Source organism: Eleginops maclovinus, chromosome 2 (assembly GCF_036324505.1).
Source record: "Eleginops maclovinus isolate JMC-PN-2008 ecotype Puerto Natales chromosome 2, JC_Emac_rtc_rv5, whole genome shotgun sequence".
Taxonomy (NCBI): domain Eukaryota; kingdom Metazoa; phylum Chordata; class Actinopteri; order Perciformes; family Eleginopidae; genus Eleginops; species Eleginops maclovinus.
The window spans coordinates 2,933,633-2,956,122 of record NC_086350.1 but is presented as its reverse complement, the minus strand read 5'-3'; the positions used below and the strand labels follow the sequence as shown (position 1 = coordinate 2,956,122).

Below are 22,490 nucleotides of genomic sequence, written 5' to 3'. Positions count from 1 at the left end.
TGAGGCAAATATTTTAGAATGTTGATATTATGTACAGAAAAACGACGCATGCGCAGTAGGAAGAAGTTTGGACAGTTAAACACTCGGCAGTTGACCGTTTGCTAATACTCCTCTCAACGTGCAGTAAACGTAACGGTTTATTTATACCCTTTTCCATTAATCATAAGGCTCCAGCATATGATTTTATAGTATATGATCTGTTTTTATTGCCTGCAGGTTAATTTAGCTTTGAGACGATACAGGTAAATCAGTGACAACGACATCTAAAGGCGAGAGGAGGTAACTGTCCAGGTTAGCGAGCCGGTGGCTAACTGTGAGCTACCGTTAGCCAGACACGTCTACAGCACTCAGTCTGCTGCTGCTGCTGCTGCTGGAAATACACACATGTTGGACTGCTGCTGGAAGACATGCCAGAAACCAATAAGGAATTAACACACGTCCTACACATCCAGGTAAGCTCACACACACGTGTAGTGTTAACGAGTCACAGTGTGTCAGCGTTTATATAAAAAAAAGTAAGTTTGACAAACCAGCTCTTGTTAGCAGTTAGCTAGCAGATGCTAACACGCAGCTAAGTTTAAATGGGAATCCTCATACATGGAAAAACAGAATCGGAATTCCGATTCATAATTCCTTTATTCGTCCCACAAAGGGGACATTTACGTTGTAACAGCAAAGAATAGATGGAGACGAAGAAAAAAGGCATAGACATAGTATTTATTTTTAAACAAATTACAAAAATACACTATCTACTATTCAAGTAGATAGTAAGTAGCAGCAGTATGTATACAATAAAATGTGTAGTACAATTATTATTATTATTATTATTATTAGTTATTTAAGATTCCTGTTTCGGTAATGGATGGACTAACTAGGATTAGCAGCCAGTGATAATAATATAAGCTGAACATATTGCACATAAGTGTTGTTGTCATAGTCTTTGAAAACATGGAAAAAGTTGCTAATTGACTAGTTTTAAAGATATAAAGGGGCGTGTGATGTAATTGGTTTTCCTGGCCTTACACCCTGACTGAAGAGAGCAGAGTGTGTTGTTGTTTAATGGGCTCCATCAGGAGTCAATATCTCTTATCTGGCACTGCAGAGTTTACAATGTCAGCCGGTGCTGCTGCTGCTTCATGCTGTCTGCCTGCCAGGGGAAAACCCCTTCTGCATTCAAAGCAGACTTTATAAAAGATCAGAGGTGGTAGACATATTCTGATATTTTACTTAAAGTAGAAGTACCAGAGTGTAGGTCCTGCCTTTGAAATGTCACTGAAGTAAGTATTAGAATCAAAATGCACTGACAGTAAAAGTAGTCATTGTCTGATTGGTCCATTTCAGAATAATATCTCTGATATGTTTTATAATGATTGATCATTAAAGTGTTCTCAGAGCTGGTAAAGGTGCAGCTAGTTTGAATGGCTTTGTGTACTGCAGGGTAGCTGCTGGATTTACTCCAGGTGGAACAAAAGTCAGAAAATAAAGATACTCATGTGAAGTCCTTCAACATTGCACTTAAGTATTGTACTTGAGTAAATGCTGAGATCCCAAGTCACCCACTGCTTGTTGGCCTGGTGGACCTCAGTGTTTACCTCTGCTGGGATTCTCTGTGGCTCAGTGGTGTAGTTGGCATTACGCTCTCTCTCAGCAGCGATGAGCCTCTTGTGACTGTGCTGAGCAGCAGATGGAAGAATGTGCTCTTTGAGAAAGCCAGCTGGCTCTAACCAGAGAAGGCAGGAGAGTATTTAGGCTGTAGTGCGTGTACGAGTTGGATCCGAGCAGCAGTCATAACCTAAAGCATGGATGGTGAAGGAGGTTTATGTGTCAGGTTTAATGTGTCCTGCTGATTCTCACTTTGTCCCTTCTTGCATATGATAGGTGTTGATGTGCAGCGTGTATGATCTGCTAGTGCCTCCAAATTGGCCGTCTGACAAAACCCTAGTCCTTCTACATACCTCTGGATAAGTGGAGATATATCCTTGTTTTCATGCAAAACACAAATATGGAGACTGTTTTATATCCTAATTTACAGACATAAATAAAACAATCTCCATAATTGGGATCAATGAATAAATATTTGACTTGTTTAAGATTTTTTCTAAAATTATATTTGATTTGTTCTTTTATTACACATTTTTAATTTAACTTCTTTTGTTTATAGAAATATTGTTTCTTCTTTTTGTATTTCATATTTATTTTCTTATTTTTTCTTAAACTCATGTTTATAGAAATACTTTTTATTTGATCTTTTATTGCAATTTCTTACTGGAGCTTCTCGGGTTTTTGTAAACATACTTCTTTATTTATTTTGTTGTAAAATAAATAAACCGTCACACAACCAAATGACCTCTGGAATAAAGAAGTGTTGTGATTCTGATTGTAATCACCTCTGACATTTAGAAACTGTGATGGACATTTTTTTACAGTTTCAGACACTTGATAGACCAAACTACTGACAGAGATAATGATCCATACTGAAAATAATATATATTATACTATAAAAACATAGCAATTATGAATGGAAAACGTGTTGAAGCCCTGAAATAAGCACTTTATTATAATAATCCTACTTCTTTGTTGTGTTAATTGTTATTTTTTATGATTAAATTGATTATTTCTTTAGTTCTGGTTGATGTTTGACTGCTGCTGTTTAGCACAGTTGTTGCCTTTTGAATCATTCCCATTTTCTATTTATGAACTGTGTTTTTGGCCTCCTATAACTAGTCTTAATGCTGCCTTACAACTAGACAGGTCTAAAATAACTTGCTGCGTGTCAAAAAGCCTCTATAAAGTCTGGAAGGTATGAGTGGAGGGTAACTGTGAGTGTTTTTTTAATGTAGTCTTTCATAGGGTCATCAAACATTTCAAATTCTTAGTATTTCATCCATTGTAGTAGCACATCTTTAAAGGAATAATGACTTATTTTAGCTTAACATTTCTCTTGCTGGTGAGTCAAAATGTAAATCTATGACTCTGTGTCAACTCAACATCAGATTTCCATAATCAAATGAGCCCTTTTGTACTACTTACATGCAGTGTAATGAGTATGTAGATGAGGGTAGATGAACACACATTATCAGATACGCTGCGATATTTCCATGCTGCCGCGTCATAACAGCAACATGCATTGACCTTGGTTATATTTAGTTGGAGCGTTTGCCTCCCATATCAGATCTGACCTGAGGTAACCGCTCTCAGCTTTCATTTCCATTTGGATATTTGATAACATTTGGAAGATAATCTACTCTGACTGACCTTAAGTTAGCTTCAACTTTCACTACACACTTCCTCTTCCTTATTAACCCCGCCGTTACAACCATTTTCAATTCCTACAGTTGCTCCCTTTAAACTATGGTGCTAGTTCAACCGTTGGATTCCCCTGTCTACATGGTGTATCAGCCCCCTGTAGGATGTGGTTTCTTCTATTTCTCAGAATGACTGTTGGCCTCCCTCAGACTACAAGTGTACACTTTAGTTGGAAATGGCTTTAATAACAGCATGATACACACAGATTACCCTCGGGGATTATAGAAACTTTTCTTGCAAGCAACTACTTATCTTCTTTGTCATGTTTACGTGTCCTCTTTTAACCTGGTCGTTGACTAAGGTAGAAAATATCCATAAGCTCCACTGAGGGACAAAACTTTACATTTTTGTATTGATATTTCGACAAATTATGAATTTATGAAACTGGGATCAAAGAAGTAAATCTAATCTTATCTGATCCAACAAAATGCATCAGTATTTCATCAGCCATTACCTCGTAGCAGACAAGACTATATGTTAAAAGACAGCATGTTTACGCCCTGGAATAATCACTTTATTGTAATATTCCCACTTATTTGTGGTTGACTAAAATGATGATCTATTTCTGACACTACTATTGCTACGTGTCCTCTTTTAGTTATATCTTCCTGTCTGGTTGTTCGGTATGATTGGTTTCTCTCTGTGTAAAGTGTAGATGCTTCAGATAGCTAAAAGAGCCTCTTGCTCACTGTGGTTTCATGTGTGAATTACTATTTAATTTTGGGCATAAGATAAACTATACCTCTTTAAAACTGTATCCAAATATTCATAGTAGATGACCAATAGTTGCAGACCATGTTCTGCACAAGGTTTAGATATGTGATGGACTGTCTGTAAACATTGAACCAATTATGCTGGACCTTTTGATATTGTTCTGTACAAAACCTATAATACTCACAAAATAGCTTTGAATGTCTAATCTCAGGCTGTTTGAACATACTGTACCTAATGTTGGAAACACATTTCTTTGACACAACTCTTCCTCAGTACACCAACGTTTGTGTCACAACGGAGTTTTCTTTTATGATGAAATCGTGACCACAAAACTGAAAGCATAGCAGGAATTTGGTCAATTGTGACAACCCTACTTTATACAGTACCATGGTTTCCCACACATAGACTTTACTTGGGCGGGCCGCCCAGGTATATTAACGGCCAAAGTATATTTCGCAACCCGTTTAGGGTTTAAAAAAAAAACTGTAATCCGTCCGCGAGCACGACGCCATCCGTGATCGATGAACTAGTGGACAATGATCTCCTCGCTCTGAGCCTCCTGTACCTGTTCGCTCTGCTATTGTGTGAAGGGTCTGCTAACAAGCGACAAAACAGAAAGGGAGACCTTGCGAGAAAAAGAGAAGAGGACGTTGGAATTACCTCAGAAGACGCGGACACTTAAGAGGTAAAGCACGACCCCCCCCAACCCCGGGCCATGCGCTGCGACTTGCACCATCGTCCATATACTTCTGCGTCCTGCATACTTATAGCTCTGGTTTGTGTTGCCTAAATAATGATAATCCTTCTAGCTTAATCCTTCTAGCTTATTTTCACACCAGCATCTCTTTTGAGTCACTCCATTATCACGTGTTTACTTTCAAGGTTAAACTAAAGTAGATCCAGTTTGCAATAAGTCGTTTGTGGCATCGCTGCCGAAAAACATCGTCTCTGGACTCTGGATGGAAAAGGCTTTATAGTTTTGATGTGCAGCCAGAAGACTCAAAAGGTCAGAGCGTAGAGAGAGATTTACTGAGCATTTTGTGGCACTATATCAGCTGCTAGTAACCCCCGTGGGCCGTTGGAGCTGGCAGGGAATAACTGGATATCATGTGTCTTTATGTGTTCGTGGAGAATGCGGGCAGACTGTGTGTTGAAGACCACTGATAATAACTTGTATTTTGGTTCAGACAGATCCTGCTGGAGTTTTTTCCCAGGCTTCATATCCCCCAGAGAATTCAAATGTATATCAGAAATAAAAACTCTTTGAAAACCTTTTCTAGACAACCTTTTTACTGCAAACCGATTTCTGATTTTGTCAGCCAGGAATGGGGCATTGAAGCTTCGAAAGTAGAAGAAAGGTAATTACAAGGCTCTGCAAACCATGACAGGTCTTTAAGAATATGAAAATAACCCTGGGAAAGTACATACAGAAATATTCTGACATGTCACAGTACACTAACACATTTCATACGTCACACTGGGTGTTTCAATCCAATCCAAAATCAAGCTTCAGTACTAAACTCTCATAACTTAGACTATAAAGAAACCCTGTGAGTTGGCAGCGAGGTAAGACACACACATACGCGACACACACATACGCAGCACATATTCACCACAAAGCCAGATCAGACTGGTCAGGGACCTTTATTTAGAACCTGTGCGCTGCTTTGGTAACATGATCTCAGACAGAAATGTTTGCTCTACCTTTGACGGGGGCACACTGCCCTGCCATGCCTGGGAAAATAAAACCCACACTCTGTCTGCTTTTTATCAGCTGTACCCATTGAGAGTAGAGTGGTGATGATGTAAGTAGTCTCATTAAGTCATTTGTTACCAACCAATATTTTGAAGACACAGAAGTTTCAGTTGTTTTCCCAGTTGGATGTTTTTACTGACTTGTTTTTTGGTTGTAGAATGAACCCCTGAACATGTCTTTGGCTTTAAGACGTTAATTCAGGCAGCTAACCTTAAGAACCTAATTAAGAAAACAGTTTAGTTTGAAGACGCTTGTGGTTAACTAATTTCGGTCTTTTAGCACTCATTCCTGCACCGCTCTATATTAGCATCATTTAGCCAGGATTACCCTTTGGACTTTTGCAACTACAAGCAGCCAAAGCTGTAGTTTAAGAGAAAGCCTTTAGAGTAATATCTGAACCATCCTGGCAGTGAGGCTGTGGCCAAGTGAGGGAAAGGTTGAGCAACCAAGTCTGTCTTAAAGTTAAAGTGCAGCTGAAGAGATTGAGAGCTAAACAAAGATAAGCTCGGAGACGTGGAGAGTTGAAAGGATTTTTTAAAGCTTGGCCAAAAGTTGAGATGCGGGTTGTGTGCACATAGTGCTGGAGAAAGACTTCTAGTATTCTGTACCATCAGTGTCATCTGAGTGTGTAGTTCTTCTTTTAGTAAATTCAATGAATACAGTACCCTTTGAAATACACCACCTTAATACGAAATACATTGCAATCAACTTGTGATTTGCTATGTTTGTGTGCAGTAGATTTTTGTGTGCAACTCACAAATCTAGCCTGTCTGCAGGACATGGTGTTTTTGAGGACAGATGATGACTAAACTGTCCAGAATCGTACAATTTCCACTTCCTTTCACTTCTTTCTGTAACTGCGGAGGAGTTTAAATGCACTTTGGCAGCAGGTCTGGTTAAATAATTAAAGCATATTCTTTGTACAGAGCACTCAATCTGTGCCGGACCCAAAAAAAACCAGGTATACCTAAACTCTGTACAAGAGTGGGTGCAATGCCACAGATTAGTCAATCCGACAAGGTGGAGAGCCAGGTGTGTGTTATCTCACCTCTCTCATCCTCATCCCGGGGTTTTGCATACGGAGTCAGTTTGATGAACGACCTGTCCAGCGGCCCGTATTTAAATGCTCTTTTTGACTGAATGCACATATTTGAATCTATGTAAACCCTAAGACACAATGAACCTGACCTATTTGCCGTTCTCATTTATCAAAATGTATAATGATGTGGTTTTAGTATCATTAGATCACAGCTTCTGTGTTATAGATGCTGGTAGGGCTGCACCATGTCAGGAAAATATGGAATATGCAACGTTTTGGGAAAGTTTTAACAAGATGAATTGTATAAGAATATAACTTAAAAGTTGGAAGCTCTGGTTGTACTTGACTCCTCTTCAGAGGCTGTTGATTTTGGTTCAAATGCCAGCTTGGCTTGCTTGGAAATCTCACTCATTTTCCCTTAACATGCATCATATGGTTGTGTTTCAAGTTAAGATTGAGCCGACTATAGCTTCCCATCACACCGCAGATTTAAGCCATGCCCCCTCCACGGTCCTAACGCTTCCATTGAGTACAGTTTAAGATTACAAATCAAAAGATCGCCCTCAAAATAAGCACATTCACGTCCCTCGCCAAGCAGATCCTTTTGACCTTATTAATGTCAACCAACAACAGTAATATTGTGTTCTGAGTTCCTACTTTCGCAACCCAAAGCGGACCCTCGAGACTTCCACATCGGATGGGAGAAACACCTGTTTGACCGTAATCAAATAATGTTTGAATTTGCATCTAATGCCTCATCTACTGAGCTTTTTCTATGCTTTTACGTTGAAGTCAATATAATTCAAAGGTATTAAAGCAGTATACAGTTGGAAAAGGAGAAACCGTGCTTAGGAAACGTACCCCGGCTCAGATTTAAGACGAGTGAATCCATCCTTTGTGCATCATCCACCCTGACAGCCCCCTGCCCCTGTCTCTTATCAACTTTCATTTCTTTGTGCATTCCCTTCAATGGGTTCCTGTCTTTGGAGCTATTAATTGATGGGAAGGTTTTTTACCAAGTCTATTGAAGTTAAAGCACATTTTTAGTTTGGGGTTTTGGATTTATTGTCTTGACATTCATATTTAAATGTCTCTGTATCAGACCAGTAGACTGTATTAATTTGATTTCATTGGTTGGCCATGCTTCATTGGTCTTCTCTGGAGAGACAGTTCCTCATGTTGACCAGGTGGTGTCAGCAGTGTCAGCGTTTCCTGACCCAGTTGTGTGCAACCGAGTGGAGGTAATCAAAGCCTCGCCGACCTTCCCTTTGTGCTGGTTCCTCTGAAAGACAAACTGGGGAGGGGGGGGGGATGATTGTCCGCTTATCAAAAGCCCTGCCAGTCCCCGCTGATGTCTGCTCAGCGAATGTGGTGGACACGATCCATTTTTTCACACCAGCTGGCTTCAGAGCTGTAAATTCATCCTCATTAGATCAGGAAGTGACCACCAGTGAAATGCTAAATCTGTCCCCCAGCAAACATGCTTCTGGTTGGGTGGTTTGTCGACTCTAACAGAAGCATTGAGGGGAAACCGGCCATGATTATGACGTCCTGACATTTCCTAAAGTCTATTAAGCTGTTGAAATGCTCTCGTGAATTTTAGAAGGAGCAAAACACAATGGCCTAAAGGCAACACTGCTTGTCTACCCTGATCATTTTCTGAGAATATTTGGCATTAATGGGACTTGATTTCACGAGTCTTGATATCCCCACAATCAAATAAAGCTCTTAAAATGACCTACAAGATATATATAAGATAAGATATATAGATTAAAAACAACCCACATTGTCTGTTCTTTCTTACATTTTTACACAGTAATTGTATAAATCGACCTCTTTTTTACTTCTTCGACGACGAAAGACAGCTTTTTCAGCACCATCATTTGTAGATATACTCACTATTATCCCAAATATATTTATTGGCCTCCTCTCCTATAAAATTCCATATCGTTCCATCCCTAATTGGCAAACAGGCTTTTTTCTTCTTTAAAATATCTGTAATTTATGCTTAACAGTGCTCAGCTTTTGTAGAATAAGTCAAGGACATGATGAAATATAGATGTTGACACTGGCAGACAGTACATTTGAATATGGAACATAATGAATCTTTGTGATTGTAGTTTTTTTGGCTTCATTATCATCACCAGATTAGGTGTTGAGAAGTATCTCCGTTTCTCTTCCCACCTCCTTCTTTTATCCTTCTCCTCATTTCTCCTCTTTTCCGAAGGACGGCCACACTCCTCTCATGCTTATTTTCAGTTCCCTAGCAACCAGGAGGAGATGCTTTTTTGTTTTTTTGTTCGTCAGCGATGGGAGCGGGGGCGGGGTGAGGTGTGCGTTGTTCAGGAATAAATGGCCCATCGAGGCAGGGCTACTGAAGAGAGCAGGTGAAGAGCGCTGCTTTAAGTAAAGTCGTCAGCGAGCGGCCGCAGCGTTCCATTACTCAGTGTCTGACTCAATTAGCCCCTCCCGCTCACCTGAGCTTCAGCGGGTTTGCATCCTAATTATCCGTGTGAGAGTATTTGTGTGTGTGACTCAAACACACTCTGACTGAGGAGAAAGAGGCTGATGGGGGTCATGGTCAGTCTATTCAGTCAGAGACAACATGATTTGTTTCTTAGATTTCATGACCGATGTCGCTGTTTTGTTTCATAGAAGACAATAGAGTAGCAGAGATGACGTAGTTTCGTAGGCTAACCCAGGAGCTAGCATCACAAAAAATGCACACACATGCAAACACACGCATCATCTCCAGATATTAAAAGCAGTTTTGTAATATTTTACTATAATATTTTTCTGAAATCGTCGGTGTAGTAGCGTGTTCAGGCTTGACGTTTATGAATTGAATTGAGGGTTTTGAACCATTGAGTTGCACAGGTTGTTACCGCCCATGTTTCCTCAGTGAACCATGGGAGGTTTTGTCAGAAGATGCTCTGACGGACAGTTTAGAGGCAACTCAAACAGAGTAACACATTTTGGTAAACTTTTCTTTGTGTTTATCCAGACAAAACCAGGGGGGTAGCTGGTCTGGACATTGTTGATTTTGTAAAAAGCTCCTGTGATTATCTCATCAGTACCATATCTGTCCATCTTGAGCTGTCTGATCCCCCGTCAGATCCTACCAGTGCCAGTGAGTGGCAGGGTTTGTGAAAACCTGACGTGAGAGCTGCTCACACTGACTGAGATTACAGATGGCAGTGTATCGCACAGATCCCAGCTCTCCCCCGCTTCATCTCTCAAGAGTGTTTGAGAGAGATCCCCCCCCCCGTGTAATTAACATGACCCCAGGAGACGAGTTCTCTGAGGATGGAGGCAGCGCACTGCAAAGAACATTCATCTTCACAAGTCGTCTTCTTCTGTCTTGAAATCTTACTGACAGCTGAGAGAGATGGCTTCCAATTCAGATTCACTGTCAGAGTGAGAGTATTTCAGACACTCAGGCAGCAGCTTCTTACTATTTGACATTTTTAGCAGTCACTAATTAATGTTAACACTGTGAGTCACTGGTAAACGTGTCTGTGTTTGTGTTTGTTAGATCATTCGTGAGGGAAGACCCTAGAAAAACCCACTGTCCAATAGTGAGTGTTTCTGGACTGAATCAGAGTGAAACATCATTCCTCTATCTGACCATGCCAGGTGTATTTCAGCTGTTATCTTGCCCCAGTAAATCTTCATTTATATAGTCCCAATAATAGAGTGGTGCTGCGATGATGTATTTTGTTGTTGGCTGACCCGGAAGTGAGCATCTTAAGGTTTCCCTCGACAAAAAGTAATAGGATTTTCCATTTGGATTTGGGGGAAAAAAATATCTGTGGCAAATACATTTTGATGACACTTTGACGGGACTAAAATGGGAATGGGTTATAAAGGAATATACATACGGGACATAGAAGCTTCGGACATTCACCAGTGGGTGCTAACTGACCTTATTTATGTCCTAGAACAACACGTCAACATCTCTTAGACTTGGGGTGACCACAGATGTTACTTTGGGCGTCTTACCACAATCACAAAAAAGGAGGGAACCAGAAGTGTGAAAAAGCTAACTCATATCTGGGTTTTAAGACTCATTCCTGAACCAGTCTGTTCATTTATGTATTTTTAAATCAGTAACTTTGATCAAGGAACCTTGTGGAAAATATGGTGTGTTAGATTAAGTAAGCCCCATCTTTTATTTCACAGATCAGGTTCATATTATTAACACATAACCGATATCTAACGACTCTAATTGAGCTCAGGACAAAATCAAATCTTTGTTTGACATCCCAAATGCATATATTTAGAGCTATTCTACAAGCCGAACATGTTTTGCAGTGCAGCAGGAGTACAGGGGAGGGGGGGGGGGGGGTCTCCTGTCTGAAGGACAAAGACGTTAGGAGGAGGAGGATGAGGAGGAGGAGGGTGACTGAGGGTGCGAAACACAAAAGAACGGAGGCCTCCGTCGGTACACACTCCTCTATTCAGCCGCGATGCTAATCCACATGCTAGCTAGCTTCACCCCATTAACAGCGGGGGCCACACGGACGTCCGGCTGACCTCCCATGTATTTGGGTTAGCAGGCTGCTGTAAGGCCCCCCACTGTCCGTCCACATTGCCCATCACCGCTGCACACTCACTTGCTCTGTGTGCTCTTTACTACATTTAAAGGCTTCATTAAAGTCTTACAGAATGCATAAACAACGAGACTAATCACGTGCAGCGCGTTCGCTACATGCATCAGGGTATCCATGCGTCCTGCAGCTTCACTTAATTCATGTAGATCGTATGCCCTGAAAAGGGTTCAAATGATCTTGAATAAAGCAGCCATGCAACTCACCAGGATTGATGTAAGTAGTAGATCTACTGTTTCAACCCTTCAACTGTTTCTGTCAATTTAAAGACAAAACGCTGAACATTCTCTGGCTCCAGCTTCTTAAATCTGATGGTTAATGTGTGTCAGGTATGACAGTAAATGTAAGACTTTTCAGTAATGTAATTATTGTAGTCTGCTGACTTAGAAGAAACAAGCTAATTGAAGGCAGTACCATGGCCTCTGAAACAATCTGAATAACATCTTGGACCCTTATTTAACCTTTCATAGATTAAAGATTAAGCCTTTGACTCCAGTGTCTCAGTGTTTTGAAATAAATCTAATTAATAAGGGACAACGTTGTGACCCACCATAGTCTGTGTGCTTCCAGTTCATTTCATAGTAACCAGAACATATTGGTTCACTTCTTAACGATGAACTGGCTGGCCATCTTTGCTGTGGCATTACCTGTGATGGAAACTTATGGAGCAATGGAGGTGAAACTCAGAGAGACACGGGGAGAGCTGGAACTTTGATGGCATACACTGAAGGTTTATTATGAAGTTAACGGCTGGAGAATGGACAAGACATGTGCTGTAGCCACGAGTTGACAGAGCGGTTGCCCGACAAATTCTGAAGATCTCTACTACAATACGAAGTTTTAACCAGTTCAGAGTGTATAATCAACATGTTTCAGTCGCCAGACTGAACAATATGGACCCTGAATCTAGCTAGAGCTGTCATCCATGGCAAAAGAATCTACGTCAGAGAACCTAAGTTCCAGATAAGAAGGGCTTCTAGACGTCCCTGAACAATAAACTATCTCATGTCAGCTTGTGCTCGGTCAGAAACTGGCATTAACAAAGCGCCCAAGCTGCCCCTCCTTAAGGAAGATTACAGGAACCCGAAGGCCAAAGAACTATGCAATGGGAATACAGACAGAGGAAGGAGACAATTATGAACTAGGTCAAAGGTTAAACACCTAAGCAAAATATTCCCTAACAATACCAGTAATATAAAGTCAAACCATTTATTGTCATATGAAGCCCGTGTGTGAGAGGGAGGCAATGGATCCGATTCGTTGAGGTGAGGACAGCACCATAAGTGTTTTACTTCCAATTCAAGGTTTTGTCTAACCGGCTAACAGGGGCGCTGCTCCCTCTTACTGTCGTCATATCAAAATGCAGATTGACCCTGTAAAATGTTAAAGTGATGCCAGAAAAGAATACTTCTCTTTGTCAAAAACTGTAATGACTCCAGAAATATGAAACCATTAGAGGGTCAGACAGCAGAGACAGTTTAGTTTTTACGGAGCTCGGACGTTGTGTTGTTGTTTACGTCCGCGGCGACATCTTGTATACGGGGGTCATGTTCTCGCAATATTGATATATCTGATATACAAGATCAGCGCCACAGTATCGCCTTATACTTTTCTAGAAAAAAAACCCAACATTTAATGCAATAGAGCCTAAGTCCCTCCCTTTCCGGTGGACCACCATGGGACCTTATTTCGGAAGAAATATGTATTGCAGTCGATGACGAGAGCGAATTTTTTTTATCCTGTTTGAATTGTGCCATGAATTACACATATGATGTTTGTCAATCTTAAAAAATCATTTCCAAGTCGAGAAAATCACAGTTTGTCGTGAATCTGTTGAAATAAGACTATGAAAATACGCCCCAACTAGAAATACTACATCCAAGAGTCGCGTAACTGATGTGGTCATTTTTTCCCTCCACTAAATATAAGAGATATGAAGATAACTTTAAGATAAGATGTGCATTTATTAATCCCCGTGGGGAAACTCAAGTGTTAATGCAGCAACAGAGAAGAGGAAAAACAGCACAGGTTCACACAGGGATTAACAAGATGCCTGTATGCAAGTTGTAGCCATACCAGCAATGGGTGTTGCTCGTTGTTTTGCTTTTAGTGTTGGTGGCGTGTATTGCGCGAGACCAGAGATGTAGTTCATTGAGCGGTAACAAGCGTTACTTATTGCCAAACATCATATGTGTAATTCATGACACAGTTCAAACGGGATCAAAAAAGAATTTCTCTCTCGCCATTGCCTACCATACATATGTTTCCAAAATAAGGTCCCATGGGTCGGAAGTACAAGGGCGGGACTCTCTGTGCAGCTTATTGCAAAAATCTCCCACAGATATATGTATTTGAAATTCCACATCTCCCATCCAAACATCCTAAATTCTGTCTGTGTGTCTGCTCTGTTTCTACCGTGACTCACTTTTTTTGGTAGCTATAATGTGATTTGTATTCTGTTGGAGGGGTCATATTATAAGTCCTGATTCTGCTCTCAGCATGTACCGGAGCGTGCAGATACTAAATAAATACTCAGTCGCTCTTGTGGATGGAAACTTATTGAAATCCATCTGGTACATGGGATGCATTCTGCCGAACCGTGTGGTTTCACACACATTTGAATGTCTCAGTTGGGGGTTTTGTTTATCAATTTAGACATTTAAATCAAGGGCTTTTCAATGACATTTACTTTTGGTTGTTTGTTAATAAGATATGATATAATAGGACACTTGTGATCTGATGTTTTTATGTATTTTACAGAGGGCCACACAGGTGTGCAGGTTTGATGGATGAGGTTGTGATTACTACAGAACATTTCAGCTCAGCTCCGTGGTGTGTGTGTTTGTGTGTGTGTGTGTGTGTGTGTGTGTGTGTGTATAGTTGTATTAACAGCAGGTAAACACACAGCGGTGTCCCGGCTTCATACTCTTTTCAATTTGTCGAGCTGACAGACCCCACACACCCCTCAGAATCAGTTTTTTTTAGACAAACCATTTTGATTGGCCTGCTTCCCGCTCTGTTCCCCGTCAGCCCCAGCTGCCTTCCTCCTCCCCCCCTGTATCTCCTTATCCATCTCCCCCTCCGTCTTGCTCTCCCCGCTTCCCTCTCTCTTGCCCTGCTCCTTCCTTTATTTACCTTTTCCCTGATGCGCTTCTCCTCTGCTACTCCTGCACTTCCATTTCTCGATCTTCCCTGTCCTGTTTCCCCTCGACTCTTCCCCCTTCTCCCTCACCTCTCCCCCTCTCTCTCTCTCCATCTGGCAGCAGAAGTCCGTCAGTCTTTTTACAGCTCCCCCCTTCTGACGTCACTCTCTGTTTGCATAGCTATTGTCTCACAGCGGCTGCAGCTCTCGCAGCTCTTCACCACATTTTGGAGTTTTTCACCCCCCTTCCCTTTCTATCCCCTTATCCCCGGGAAAGCCTCCCCCCTCTCTCTCTCTCTCTCTCTCTCTCTCTCTCTCTCACTCTCTCACTCTCTCACCCCTTTCTGTCTCTCCATCAGTAAACACCACAGTGGAATGAGGAGTGAGAGAGTGACGGAGAGGAGAGGATGAGGAGGAGTATACTCACTGCAGAAAGAGAGGAGATGCAATAGCTAGAGCCACATCTCTGCGTCTAGATTCACCTCAGTCTGTGACGGATCTCGTTTTTATTTGTATTTTTAATCATCCATACGGCCTACGGTTTTTTGGACTATCTGTGTGTGTGAGTGTGTGTTGAGGAGGGATTCTGAAGCCGCGACGGATAGCGGTGTTGGGGGCATCTGGCCGTCTGGGGAGGGAGCGACGGCCGGCTGGCTGCATTGTGTTGCTTTGATGACCCCCGCTGTGTAGCTGCCTGCTCATCAACCTCCCCCCTCTCTCTCACTCGCCCTCCCCTTTCTCTCTCCTCTCTTTCCTCCTCCTCCTCCTCCTCCTCCTCTCTCCATCACAGCTCCCGGCCCAGCCATGTTCGGCACAGAGTCCTCATGTAAGTACCACCACCATCCTCCCGCCTCCTCTGCGTTTCTGTCTCCTTTATCTGTGTGTTTCTATCTGAGGGAGAGCAGGCATAGTAAATGTCTTCCTCTCTTCCTGCATCTCCTCTCTTCTTCTTCCTGTTTTGCCTTCACGGTTACTGGTGGCAGATTGCATGGGGAGAAATCTGGGATCTACCATTTTAGCAGCACAAGCTAGCTGCACACGCTGCACTCGCTGCCCGCCTCGCATCCTCTCATTCTTAGCCTCACCGTGAGTCGGCGTGCGTATATGCAATCACATCCTATCTGCATTTCTGTGTGTGGTGTGTGGTGTGTGGTGTGTGTGTGTGTGTGTGTGTGTGTGTGTGTGTGTGTGTGTGTGTGTGTGTGTGTGTGTGTGTGTGTGTGTGTGTGTGTGTGTGTGTGTGTGTGTGTGTGTGTGTGTGTGTGTGTGTGTGTGTGTGTGTGTGTGTGTGTGTGTGTGTGTGTGTGTGTGTGTGTGTGTGTGTGTGTGTGTGTGTGTGTGTGTGTGTGTGTGTGAGAGCATGTCAGAAGATGGATGCTTTCATCCCAGTTGCAGAGCACCCTCTGTAAGATGCAAGCATTTCCACGCGTAGATGCTATCAAAGCTAACGTAGCATACTGCTGTTGTGTGTTTGCACGTGTGTGTGTCTTTAGGCATTGTGTGAGGCAGAGTTGTAGTGTTGATCTCTTGGTGGGACCAGATCACTTTCTACCCCACCCTCTCAAGTAAACCTGATCAATACCATGATCCTTCCCTCCACTACCTGCTTGATGCTTTAAGAAGACTGATCCGATCGATTCTGTCACGGCTGCACGTCCAGAGCAACTTGTTTTTTTGGCATCGGATCAGAGTGTGTTAGCATCCCGGTGATGGGAAGCTGTCATGCACCACTTCTCCCCTGAGCAGGAGTCTTTGTTGATAGAAAATGTAGAGCTGAGTGGATCACACCGTGGAGTATTCTGGAAGAAGTACAGCCCGGTACTGGTCACATCTTTCACTTCACCAAAGTCTGGCAGAAGGTGTCTTGTCCTTGTGCTCTGAGATACGGAAATGAGGTCATTTGAGGGTCAAACGTAATGCTTTCACTGAGTCCTCTTGATGGCGGGATCTGTTTGTCTTTAAAAGATCATCAAGCGTTGACATTTTAATCACATGTTGGAAAGATCCTTTGGATAAATCCTCACAGTGGTAGGGATTGGTATAAATTGTCCTTTTTTAGTTTTTCCAAATTTCCGTTTATTCTTATTTTGATGTTCTAGCCACACTCACATTTGATATGAGATCAAGAAGGAGGAATGGAATACCATGATAAAAGATTGAAAAGAAGATGAGAATAAGAAGAAATTAACTTATTAATTCATGGGATTCTGCTCTTAAGGCATTCAAAGAGATCTAAAATATTTAAGGTGAAGAGTGGAGCCCCCTCTCTTTATGTTTCACCTACATATTGAAAGGTAATTTATAGTGGAAGTCTGTATAGTTGGTAAGAGGCTGCAGCAGAGATTGAACCTGATATTTGTCCGTTTGTAGACTTTATACACCCTGAACCATGGGCTTTGTGTTTCTCCAGTTTCCTCTGTTTGCAGCTTGATTCAACTTTGCTAGAAAATGATAACTGGGTGCGCTGAGGTCAACGCAACAGAGTCGATCATGAATACTAACCAATCAGTAACAGTTCACTGGATCTGATTCAAAAGCGTGCAGTGTTTTTATTTCCTTCTATGGCAGTACTTCAAAGAAATAGTGAAGTGTGCTTGACTGTTCATGGCAGATGATCACAACACTTGTACCAATTGTGTAAGCTTGTTGCCACGATCACGGCACAGGTTTACTGCACGGCCAATCCCATAGTGTCTGTTTTCATCTAGATCTTACTTAGTGTTTCAGCCCACCAATGTCGCAGGCAACCAATCTTGTCGATATATGCCTCTGAAAAGTTGAATTTTCATGGACATTTTTTTTATATTTATAGGTTTTTGCTGACAATATTCACAGAAGTGACTGGGGCAAAACATTATGTCAATTCTACTCTGTAGGTTTTGGTTAATAAACTCATCAGCGTTTGTTGAACCACTCTGTATAATTGTATTTGAAGCCCCTTTAAATAGGCTATTCCAGTGTAAATGCTTTGGGAAGAGCCTGGGACCAAGTTTATTTACCAACGGCCAACATGGCAAAAGGAAATGAGGTAGAGACAGTGACTTTGTCTTGAACAGTACAGTCCATGTTGAAGATTGTTCTTGTAAGTGAAATATATAATGGTTGAGTTGCTGACTTATCTTATGTTTAGCTGATTTAACATGAAAGGGATTTCGACAAGGGATTGTAGTTTTATTCTGTCCGATAGAGTTGGTAACTCACTGGTTTCGGCGATCAAAGTTGAAATAATTGGTCGGTTCACGTTGGAATGACAATTGCTAACAAGTGGCTAAATTAGACTACTAAATGTTATCACACCAAACAGCAGACTTTAGCTGAGCAGTGGTGATGTGACTTTATGGGGCCATGATAGTTTGTTTAGAGTATCATAAACGTGTGTTTGCCACAGAGCTTGTTTTCTAAAGAAATTCAATCCATTGGTTTTTTGTTGAGGCTATGCTAACTTCCAGATCATGCTACAAAAAACATCATCACTGCGCCACTAGCCATCTGAGTTTGACCAAGACATTTTACCACAACAGACTATGTTTCATTGAAGAAGACGCTGTAACTCGGGGGATTAAATCTGTCCATAAGACCCTAACTCTGGTTGCAAGTAAAACCATAATCAAGAGTAACACAAACTTGGCAAGCGCTCGTATCCTTGGCTGGAGTTTCTAACTACTGCCCTTCTGCTCAGCCTCACTCTGCAGCGCTTTAGATAATGGCATTATCAAAATTACTGAAATGTAAAAGCTTTTGTATATTTTCTTGTGTAATAGTGTCTTAAAATAACCACATCCACTTTAGACATTAACGTAATTACTGCGAATGGTCTATTGCCAAACTGTCGCTGGTGGAAAAAGAATGGCCGCCTCCTTTTAAACCTCACTAGTCCGTTTGACATTGTGGGTCAGTGTTCAGGTTTGGTAGGAATAGTGCCGGATTGCTTTCTGGCACCAAGAGAGGTATCTGTTCCCCCTCATATTGGCAGATGGTAGAGGGAGTAAAATGCCAGGAAAATCACTTCCAACATGTTTATCCTCCTCAGTACAGCAGAGGACAAAACCAAAGCAATCCATTACTCATATTTAATGTATTCTGCTATACACATCGGCAGTTTAATCTACACTTCAGCTACATTTATCCCAACATACCGACTGGTTTTGCTGAATCAAAAGACAATTCCTTGGTCCTTTTTATCAAAATCAAACCTAGTAGAAGAGATGTAAAGAAATATGTGGTCCTTGAAGTCTAAAAACGCACCTCTTTGTCACCAATGTGTGTAGAAACCTCACCCATTCAACTCTTTCCTGGGTAAATGTGATTACCTTTCCACGCAGGCTTAGATTGGGCTCATTTCTAGACATTTGACCTCATCAGCTGTCACTTCCCTGCCCCCATGTCTCTTTACAAACCAATTTAAAGCAGGTGTGTGTGAATGGCGAAGGCTTTATCTTGCTTTCTCTACATCGGCCTGTGTGTTATAAGGAATAAATGAATGATTCAGTAGCTGTACAGTACAATCATTTATACCACCAGAAATAGAGGTCAGTACTTGCAGTTTGTGTCAGAAAAAAATGTTTCCTGCCTGGGGCAGTATTGATTCCTCCTCTTATAGTCATTTAAACTTTATTATTAGCACACAGCAGTGACAGGGAGGTGGAAAACGTCTTACAAAATCCTCTAGTCGTATTAAAACCAGTCACTTGCAGTTAAATGAAATGCTTCTCAGCCTGTTCTGTCAGTACCGCAGCCTTGGGGCTATTGATTTACTAGTGTCAAAGTGTCTTAGAGGAACTTAGATCTTATTACCATTGATGGGCGCTGAAGGGACCACCAGTGACGCAGCAGTCTTTTGTTGGTATTACTTATAGTTTAATACGTTCTTTGATGCTCAGGTGGATCGGTGCATTGTGGTTTATGAACTCCATAGTGCTATAATGGCCACGGGGCTGTTGGTAGAATAATGTGTACCTTGGTGCGTGGTATATAAGCTCTCTGGATATTTCTTATTCAGGCATTATGCATTGAATGCTCTCCAAGCAACATCATGAAGCACTACATATGATTGGAAGAAGATGAAGCCATTAAAAAGTGTTCCTCTTATTTGCTGGTCAGTTTTCTCGTGGGTCAGTGTGTATCGTTGATGTATGGTGGATCAGAACAATTATCTTTATACACCCTGTTCTGTTTAAGACTGTCTGGACTGAAACACCTCAATTATTATGGTGAACTCATCGAGCCCATACCACATGACTTCACTGAGCCATTGCCAGCACATTTTGGGTATTTTCGGGTAATTTGTGGCTTTATTAGGCGGCCAACAGTATGACAGGAAATGAAGGAGCAACGACTACAAATGCCTGGGAAATAAAGTGAGAAAGCTGGAGGGGAGTTGATGATAATGCAGTTTATGGTCCCTGTCCTACAATAATGTAAGCTTTAGAGTCTTGTTCACCTTTAGCTTTGCTTTAAAGGAACTACTGTATTCACACCATCCCGCCCCCATGCTTGTTTAATGGATGATAACTATATAGGTCCATATTATTCCACAGCCATGTTGCATTACCTTGCATCTCGTTATTCAGCTACTTTTTATGACCAACCATTTAGACATTTTCAAGCTGTCTTTACAAGATGACACAAACTTACATATACAATTTATACAAATGTTACCACAGAAAGAGAAATACTCCACCTCCCCAAACCCAACCCCCCTCGCCTTTCCACATTTACAATAGATAATGTTTGTTTGCAATCATCTAAGGTCGCATTCACACACATTTACCTGAAAATGTCATCATTGTACACTCAATTGGCAATTAGCCGTCCATTAATTGTCTTTCCGCTTATCAAGGTAATCATTTATCATATTTAACAGGAAGGATACAACCAGGTCTATTGTTTCTTCTTTAGGATTGTTAAAAGATACGGTTGACAGTTCTGACATTAAAGGAAGACATTTCGTTGATTCATCAATAAAATAAGTGTATTTTGGCTGCAGTTAAGCCACCGAAAAGCACCAAAACACTCATTTCTAATCGTCATCTTCACCGGTGTACTTGTCTTCCAGTTTGATAACAGCGCCTGAAATCAAAAGGATTTTATCGTAGCATCAGTGAACCCTTATTTTCCGATCATAGGGTGTGAGAATACTTAAAGTTTGGACCGTAAACAATATGCAATGTGCCCTGTTGCATGTGTTATGCTGTGGAATTTTAAGCTTTGGAAAGTCTCCTAGGATATCCCCCGGTCTGAAATAGAGCGAGGCTCGTCCGCATGCTCTGTTGGAAACCTGAACGCCACACTGAGCGTACACCGGGCTATTTCTGGGTAGGATGAATGCTAGATATCCAACAGTATGCCTGCTGATAAGGATGAGCTCGGGGAAAGGCAAATGGAAAATGGAGGTATGTTTGATGGTGGTACGATTGCTGCAGGGCAAAACCTTCTCTCTCTCGCGGTGCATAAATCTCTCTCAAGCGTTGTGTAAGTGCTATTTCATCAGAGGCCATTATGTTGTTTTTAAAGCTGGATCTTTTTTTTGTTGTTGTAGCCTGATAAGATCACATCATCTTTCAATGCAGGGATAAGCCACTAATGGGCTTTAAACCGTCCTGCTGAGGAAGGTCTGGGTTTTTATGACTTGTATTTGTCTGTTGCACCGAGCAGAATAAGGTGCTTACTGAAAATACACATTCGATGAAAGCCAAACGGCTCTCTGACGGCAGCCAGTTGTCTCTGTTGCTGTGGTAACCCCGGTAAGAACGGCGGAGTGATCGGGTTTCTGTGGTAACTGCTGATTCTGCTATTTCTGTCCCTCTAAGCTCACGTAGTGGCTGGTACTCGAGCGAAGGAGTTGCTAATGCACAATGATGGTTTTCAGATATGATTAAAGCAAATGTTGTTTCAATTTTCCTTTTATAATCTAATACTGGTATGATTTTTTGAAAAAATCCTACAAAATGAAACCCGACTACACTGAACTAAAATGATTCTACACAAAATAACTATTTTGTAGTTATCCAGTTCAATCCTAAATAATATTTGAGTTTTGCCTGACCACCTGGTCTTTGAGAAACCATACCGTGACCGTGTTAATCTAATACATGTTTTGACTGTAAGAGTGGAGTGGAGTAAAATTGGGCTGTATTTGAATTTTTCAAGTTTCTGTTAGTTCAATTGAATGGTTATTCATTGCGTTCATAACTTTAGGATTTAGTAAACCACAGGATGTTCAGGCAGGATCTCAACTATTCGAATTAAAAAAAGGGAAACGATTGACATCATCTAAAGTCATTTCACTGGTATTCAAAATCTCCGTATATGGCTCTAAGGCTGGTTGTGAAAGTATTCAGGAAACAGGACCAGCTCCCGGGCCATTTGCTTCTGCCATCCATAACTCCAGCGGTCCCGGCCGTGCCAACAGTAACACAGCTCAGACTCCGGAGTCTTAATGATCAGAGGCTTGGCCAGAACCAGAGGAGGTGAAGTCATTCTGTTCAATCCAGCCTCTGCACGCTCACCCTCTTGCTTTATCCATAGTGACTTTTCTTTAAGCGCACTTTAAGTAGTATTCCATCGTTTTGGAAATCAAAACATTAAGAGTGTTGCAGGAATGAGTCCTATACCTGATGCAAGCATGTGAGCACCTGATCTGTCTCGAAGCCAATGTTTCCTTGAAAGTGTTGTTGGTCAGATACGTGAAACAAGGTCTGTGGTTAACACGAGCTTAGGAGATTTGTATGTATTCTTCGACAACATAAAATGCGTCAGTAAATACCAACTCATAAGTGTCCGAAGCTTTTATGTGCAGAACATTAGCCACCTTTACGTTCCATTATATCCTAACGTAAGCTTTGTACTTCTACCAATTGCATTTATGTTTCATCAACTATAGAAGTGATGGTAATATGTGGAGATTATCATGCTGAACAAAAC

The 22,490-nt window shown here is 41.5% G+C and overlaps 1 protein-coding gene across 9 annotated transcripts in view; it reads left to right on the top strand.

The window, feature by feature from the left end:
• Positions 1 to 296: 296 nt before the first annotated feature.
• The window catches only part of LOC134858004 (suppressor of tumorigenicity 7 protein homolog), a 54,831-nt gene continuing 32,637 nt past the window's right edge, over positions 297 to 22,490 (top strand). For 3 of the 9 annotated variants that reach the window (XM_063873838.1, XM_063873864.1, XM_063873855.1), the window contains exons 1-2: positions 320 to 452; positions 15,358 to 15,393. In XM_063873838.1, coding sequence (XP_063729908.1) covers positions 15,372 to 15,393 — 22 coding nt within the window. In that variant the 5' untranslated portion in view covers positions 320 to 452; positions 15,358 to 15,371. Of the gene's footprint in view, positions 453 to 4,429; positions 4,706 to 14,926; positions 15,394 to 22,490 lie in introns of those variants that run through there. The other 6 variants (XM_063873872.1, XM_063873898.1, XM_063873890.1 and 3 more) reach the window with 4 other exon arrangements.